Genomic DNA, 7445 nt, shown 5'->3' on the forward strand with positions numbered 1-7445 from the left:
AAAAGACCCCAAACCAAAAATCCCACCACCACCAAAAAACCTCTTTCAAAGTCTTGCACATGGAAATAGAGATGGTGGCGAATATTTTACTTTTGTTTTCTGTCCTTACATTATGAGTAATTTTTCCCACGTTTCTGGAGCTTTTGCCATTAGAAGGAGGGATCCAGACCCAAGATCCCTGTTGCATTTTCTAGGCCTGGAGAGAGACTTTTTCTCACCTCCCTCATTAAAGTGCTTTCTCCAAGATCTAGTTCCCATTTAACCCAAGGGATCTGGGCATTGTGTTTTGTCCACCGCTGGGGCCAAGGGGGGTGGCTGATCTAAGAAAACAAGTTGCTTCACCCGCATTTGAAGTTCCTAGTTTCCTGTTAAGGAGAGGGAAAACAGAAAGCGTGTTCATATTAATTATTAGCCAAGTAGGTGATGGAGATAAAACAAAGCATGTCCTTGGTGAGCAGCGCGGTAGTTAACTCATTACTCACCACGTGGTGGGAGGCAGCCTGGGTACAACTGGGGGGGGGTGTTTGCTCCAAGACAAGGCTAACTGCTCCTCTCCGAAGACAGGTCTGAGCTAGCAGCTGCTGCCAGGGTAGCTGGACGGGTTTGCAGGGAGGAGCAGAGAGGAGATCTGCAGCTAGTTGGGTCAGCTTGTGGAGCAGGGGTTTGCACACCCAGCCGCAGCAGCAAACAAGCACAGGCAGGTGAAGCTGCGTATGGAAGGTTCTGCTGGGGCTTGTTTTAGAGGGAGGGGGTGAGGGGCTGCTCCCTGGAAGCACTTGGGAGCATTGCTTGGCAAATTTAGGTGTGCTTATGATAATCCTGATGCCCCTAGAGTTCTCCTCATGTGGCATGTTAAGCCTAATATGATTAAACCCCCCGGTGTTTGTCAGAGGAGGCTGGCAAAATTTGTTAACATAAATGTCACATCACTGCTGCTGCACTGAAAGAAATGCTTCCCGCAGAGGATGGGGAGCACTGGGACAGGTTGGCCAGAGAAGCTGTGGATGCCCCATCCCTGGAAGTGTCCAAGGCCAGGCTGGATGAGGCTTGGAGCAACCTGGTCTAGTGGAAGGTGTCCCTGCCCATGGCAGGGGGGTTGCAACTAGATGGGCTTTAAGGTCCCTTCCAACCCAAACCGTTCTGGGATTCTATGAAACACCTATTGCTTCGAAAAACAGCGATGGTCCTAACGCCACCTTTGTTTCTCACCGCTCTCTTCCACTGCCCAGAGGGAACCCAGAGATGTTTACCAGATGCTGGCAGACTGCCACATGAGGCAGCACAGCTTCCAACAGGTAAGTGGCAACCTAGGATGCTCCTAACATATTGAGCGGGGCCCAGGCTTTATCCGAGTCCCAGTCACCCTCAGAGCCTCATGTGACCCAAGAACATCCTCACCCCTTGGACCAGTTTTATCCAGCGTTGCCATGCTCCTCATGTATGGTGGGATGATTTGGAGATGACACAAAGCAGGCCAGGATGGCAGAATGGGGAGCAGCACAGCGAGATGCCCCTTGTGATTTCCTGCAGAGCGTTTTCCTTTACCTCCTCTGTTGTCACCTATAATAAAGGCAGAGGTCTGTATGTTGTTGAAATCAGAGGGATCCACAATAAATAATGGGGTGGTTCCCAGTATTTCAAGGCTAGCTAAAAAGCAGGGTTAAAACCAGCCTGGGACAAAGCTGAACATTCTGATTCTTTCATAGATGAAGGAAGCACAGAGGAGAAATTCAGAAGGAACAACCACAGCCCCCCAGGAGGTAACATCACGGAGTCACCCCAGCTCGGAGAGCCAGAGGACGCTGCAGAAATCGGATGAGCATGAGCCTGAATGGCAGGAATCCTGTAAGATCTTAGGATGACCTTTTCCTATGGGGCTTGAGAAATCCTAGGGCTCTGTGGGATCATCTCAATCCTTCTCCTGCCACACTGGAACTGAATAATCAGGTGGAGAGTACTGCCAAGAAATACAGCGCTGCTTTATCAGAAATATTTCTGAGTCCAACGAGACTAGAGTTGGGCAGGGAAATGGAAAATTTTTCCTACAGATACTATGTTAAAACAAGCAATAAATAGGAACCACATGAGTATAGCCAGGGTCATTAATTTAAAACTAGAAGCTGGCCTTCTGTAGGACTTTTCAGTAACCATGGCTCTTGAGAACAAGGATAATGGATGACAGAGAATAACTAAAAAGGGCTTCCCAGTCATCCAAGCACAATCCCACCTAAGCAGAGCCCTGCTGCACTGTCTCATGTGATGAATCCCAACGACGGAAAGGAAAACAGCAAACATAAGACACTTGAAGTAGCATCCATCCCTGCTGCCAAGTACTTGGAGAACAGGATGCATTTTTTTCCTAGTTCCTCCACTGCCTCTCAGTAGATGGCAATGCTGTACTGTTTCCACTTCAGGCCAGGGGTTTTATTTTTCTTACTGATAAAAAGACAATGGGAAGTTGATTACAAAAGCCAGGAAAGAACTAGCCTAACTCAGGCTGACTGGAGAGCTGGTTGCTCCTACACACTCCAGGATGAGCTGAACCTAGGCGATCAAGGCAGTTTTATAGTAAACAAAACAACCCCAACGCCAGCCAAGTTCTCCACTTCCCGTAACAGTTTCAGCAACACTCCCTCCCCCCCTCCAATATTCACCTCTCCTCCCCAAGCCTAAACTTCTACCTCCTGTGAATGCCAAGCGGGAGAGCCGTTAGGTAAGGAAATCCCTGTGCAAGGTGGAGGGGAGAAGGGATGAGCTGCTTTTCCTCTAGCATGGGATAGTTGAGATGGGAATGGTTAGCTCTCGTCCTCGTGTGGAGGAGACTCCTTGCAGGGAAAAATACAGAGCCTAGGCTATATTCCAGCCTAGGGACTGATGAGGCTTCCTTGTTCACCCCTGGAGTGCAACAGGTTTATTTAGTAGAGCATCCTAAGCCCAGAGAGCATACATCCTCTGTGATAGGTGTCAGCACTTTCAAATCCTTCAAAGGATTGATTTGGGGTCATTTCAGCAGCTCTTATTCCATATACCCTCCCCCCCGCCGCTGGCTCACATGAAAGGCACAACAGAAACCTATGTCTGAACCAGGAGTCAGCATCCAACCCAAAACCAAGCAGTCGCTAAGTATAAAGGGATCTGGTGCCCAGAAAGAACCCAGATTTTTAATATCTTGTAGGAATAAAAACTGGACTCTGTTAAGTAGCAGATGCCCAAAAGTGATGGGAGACAGGTGGCAAATGGTCTCACAGTTGAGTGCATCTTTCACCTTGTGAAACGGATTATTCTTCCACTTCATCAAGCAGGAAGATGGCCAAGGGGTAGCAAGCTTAAAACTTGCCTGCTTGTTCGCTCCTGTAGGACTCCTTTTTCGTTCCAGTGCGGAAATCCAAGGCAGCAGATGAGAAGAGACGCTCCCTTGCACGGCAAGCCAGGGACGACTACCGGAGGCTTTCACTGCAGGGCATCCACAGAGGGAAGCAGGCAGATATTTCCAAGGGTGCCTCAGCAGGTGACCGGCGACCGCTCCAGTATCCGCCTCTCCCCCCCAAGCCCAAACTTCTACCTCCTGCGACGGCAAACGGGAGAGCAGTTAGGTAAGGAAATCCCTGTGCACTGTGGAGGGGAGAAGGGATGAGATTCTTTTGCTCCAGCATGGGATGGTTGAGATGGGAATGGTTAGCTCTCCTCCTCGTGTGGAGGAGACTCCCTGCAGGGAAAAATACAGAGCCTAGGCTGCATTCCAGCCTAGGGGGTGATGAGGCTTCTTTGTTTCCCCCTGGAAGGGAGCAGGTTTATTTAGTAGAGCATCCAAAGCCTAGAGGGCATACATCCTCTGTGCTAGGTGCCCACTGAAACCCAAATGACATTGCTGACAGCTCCACTAGTGTAAGACGTCTGTTTAAGGATGTTCTTTGCATCCCGAACAAAAGTAAGTCCTGCCAAAGACTCAAAAACTATTGTTCGAACTTGATGCACAAACCACGGTGTTTTCTAACAGGAAGGCGGGAATCCAGAGGACAATCTCCAATGCCACCGAAGAAAGCATCATCAAGTGGTTCAAAGAGGAGCAATTCCCTCTCCGAGCCGGCTATCAGAAAACGACGGACACAATAGCGCCTTGGTTCCACGGTGAGTCCTGAGTGTTTCCGTCCCAACCCAACTCTTGGAGGAGTTGTTTCTGCTACAGTGGCTGCTGCCACAGGCTGGGCCCAGGAGCTTTTTGAAGGTGGCTAGGTTTTCCATTCTGAGTGCAGTTTAAATTCCTTTGCCATTATGGCAAAGGGCAAGCTCATGTGTTAGAACAGAGATCACCCTGTACCATCCCTGCCTCTCTGGATGCATGGTCACCCTGGTAGCTGTTGGACCAGGGTGACACTTGGGTCCATCTCATCCTTGGCCCCAGGCCATTATCCCACCATACATGCTCATCATCCATCCTCTTCCCATCCCATTTATTGGGTCATCATGATCCCATCCATCTCCCTTCCTTTGGAAACCCCTTCAATCTACAGCAACGAAAACGATACCCTCTTGTAACTGGGTTTCAACGCCTGCATGGCTTTCTGACAGGACCTGTGACCCCTGTCTGCACAGCCCTGCTGTACTGGGACCAACGTGCAACACACTGCCGTGCCGTTCTCCCTCAGAACACAGAAACTGTCCTTTTGAGCCCTGCACGTTTATCACTCGCAATCAGGCGGGTGTGGAACAGTTAACATGCCCCACAGAGCACAGGGCCACGGTCTGTTACTAGCAGTGGCAGTACTGGCCTTCCTGGGCTACTGCGCAAGAAAAAAATGCAAGGGATGGAAGTGCCACGGGCCAGTTTTAGAGTGGTAAAGTGTATTTCTTGTAAGAACTGCTCCACCCAGTCCTGCACAAATGCTTTTCTCCCTTCAGCGTTGTGATTTGGTTTTGAACAGGTATCCTAACCTCTAAGAAAGCAGAGGAGCTGCTGAATAAAATGGTACCGGGGAGTTTTCTGGTCCGGGTCAGTGAGAAAATCAAAGGCTACGTGCTCTCCTATCGGGCTGTGGAAGGATGTAAACACTTCCTCATTGATGCCTCCAGTGATTCCTACAGCTTCCTTGGAGTGGACCAGCTACAACATTCAACGCTGGCTGACCTTGTAGACTACCACAAGGTGAACATCTAGCGATACATTCATTAACTTTTTAATTGCCTGAGAGGAATTCAAAATAAGAAAGAATAGATTCTGTTGTTTCAAAGCAGGTAACTAGACCCGTTTTAGCTGCTGTGTGCTGCTCCAGAAGGGTATGCCAGCCTGATGGGTACGTCTCAGGCGACCTAACGCATCTCAAACATTTTAGACCTGATTCCTCCCCCCCCTGAGCGTGCAGAACACCTTACGCACAGCACTCGAGTTACACACGAGTAGGAATGCTGATAAGGTGAGAGGTGACAGCATACTCACGCAGACTCCTGGCTTTTTGATTTTTTCCGTGGTTGTGGGTTCCGTGCAAGTTGGAAAAGCAGAAAATCGTGCTCACTTCCAGCTTCAACCTGAAAGAGAATAAGGTATCCTTACAATTGCAAAGCAGTCAAGGAGTGACACCGAGCAAAGATGAAAAATAGAAGGGAAGGGAAAGGTTGGCAGGTTCTTGCAACAATAACAGCACCAACTGCAGTTACGTGGGCTCCGAGGAAAGCCAGCTGGATTGTTCATTCCTTTACTCAAGATATGCCCAGGGCCAGGACAATCATTTTGCCTAAAATCCTAAAATCCGTGTTTCTGTGACAGAAGTGCCTAGCCTGATAGAGACATGGCTAAACAAAACTGGACGTGAGGAAAATATCTATGTTCATTGGCTATATGGAGCTCTACCTCAGCCACCTGAACCTGCTTCTTGGATTTCACACTTGAGGCTGATGTTGAGAGCAGGAGCTGGAGGGCTCTTGGTGCCAGAGCCAGAGGATTTAAAGCTTGGCTGTGCTTATCTGTGTTAAAGACAGAGCCATGCCCACAGTCTGCAAAGAATCCTACGGACACCTCGCACTGCAGCAGCCGTGGGCAGCGTGAACCCACCCGGCTGGAGGGCTCTGGTGGGTTCTGCTCCTCACCCATCAGGTGATGTCAAGGCAGGCAAGTTCCCACCACGCATCTGCTGCTAGGGTGGAGAAGGAGATGGGAAGCAGGGAATTCCCTTGTTAGAAGAGGGCATGCCCGAGCAGAGAGATCCACTCCAGGATCCACCCGTGTCCCTCCCACAAATGCAGCCAGGAACATGGTCCACAACCATGGTCCTGCTCACCTGCATCCCGCACAGTCCTGGCTCCAGCACTTCCTGGGCAGGGCAGTGGTTCAGGCCCTGGAAGAGAGCACAGCCCTCTCGGAGAACTGCCAGTGTCGTGTCACCGCGTCACTGCACCGAGCACAGACGCTGGTTTAGGGAGAGCCATGGGGGTCCTCCGCCGTGTTCCCTGAGGCACCGCGCTGTCACACAGGGCAATGAACACCTCCACAGTGGGACAGGGGCAGGGACACCGCTGTTCATCCTGTGATGTTGTGATAGGCAGGGTCTGCTTGAACGGTGGTGTTTAACCATCTCCTTCACCAACAGGATGAACCCATCACTTCCTTGGGGAAGGAGCTGTTGCTTTACCCGTGTGGCCAAGAGGACCGAGACCCAGATTACATCTCCCTCTTTGAGTGAACCTCCCGGCCTCGTTGTGCAGCCCCACGCTTGTATCACCAAGACCGACCTTCGCACTAGAGCTGCGGACACTGACCTGAAACGGCTGCCCCAAGTGCCTCCGCTTCATACCCTTCAGCACAGAGCAGCGGGAGGATAAATACTGCTGTGGGCTTGCCGCATCCGCCGAGCGAAAGGATGCCCCAGCCCAGCAAGCTGCAGAGCACCCGGATGTATCCTGCCCGAGGGAGCGACGGAGGCGATGAAGCCATCAGTTGAACAGGGAGACACTGCCGCGTGTTTTCAGGGGGTTGTTGCACATTTCTTGGGGGACTTCTGCATTGGAGCTGCCTGTTGTTCTCGGACGCGAGGCTGTGTGCTGTCTGGGAAAGAGATGAGTATGTACAGAATGAGATCATACCTTCCTGAAGGCACAGGCCAACTTGGAGAGGTGAATCGGTCTTGATGCAGTCATTTGCATAATGTGAAGCTTAATCCTGTAAAATGCTGTGCCCTTGGAATCAAGGATGTTCAAGCCAAACATCCAATCAAACCATCGGTGCCTTTCAGTCAACGGTGTTCTCTCTGAAGAGGGATTTTCATGAAAAGTGCATTTTTAAAACTCCTTTAGCCTCTTAATATAAATCTTCACCCTTTTAACCTGTATTTAAATCCCACGCTGGCCTTTCTGCATGGAGAGGGATTAACCTTTTGAAAGGGAAAGGAGAAGGGATAGAGGAATTTGTATGAAAGACTACCACATGCACAGAGCCTAAAACATGTAAGAAGCAG

General features: G+C 50.2%; 1 protein-coding gene across 1 annotated transcript in view; it reads left to right on the plus strand.

Moving 5' to 3' along the window:
• SH2D4A (SH2 domain containing 4A) overlaps positions 1 to 6674 on the plus strand; it is a 9926-nt gene extending 3252 nt beyond the window's left edge. Inside the window, exons 4-9 of the mRNA XM_010160227.1 lie at positions 1230 to 1295; positions 1707 to 1845; positions 3377 to 3593; positions 3998 to 4128; positions 4923 to 5143; positions 6582 to 6674. Of these exons, the coding sequence (XP_010158529.1) occupies positions 1230 to 1295; positions 1707 to 1845; positions 3377 to 3593; positions 3998 to 4128; positions 4923 to 5143; positions 6582 to 6674 (867 nt within the window). The remainder of the gene's footprint in view (positions 1 to 1229; positions 1296 to 1706; positions 1846 to 3376; positions 3594 to 3997; positions 4129 to 4922; positions 5144 to 6581) is intronic.
• Positions 6675 to 7445: the final 771 nt, after the last annotated feature.

Source organism: Eurypyga helias, unplaced genomic scaffold (assembly GCF_000690775.1).
Source record: "Eurypyga helias isolate BGI_N326 unplaced genomic scaffold, ASM69077v1 scaffold8471, whole genome shotgun sequence".
NCBI lineage: Eukaryota > Metazoa > Chordata > Aves > Eurypygiformes > Eurypygidae > Eurypyga > Eurypyga helias.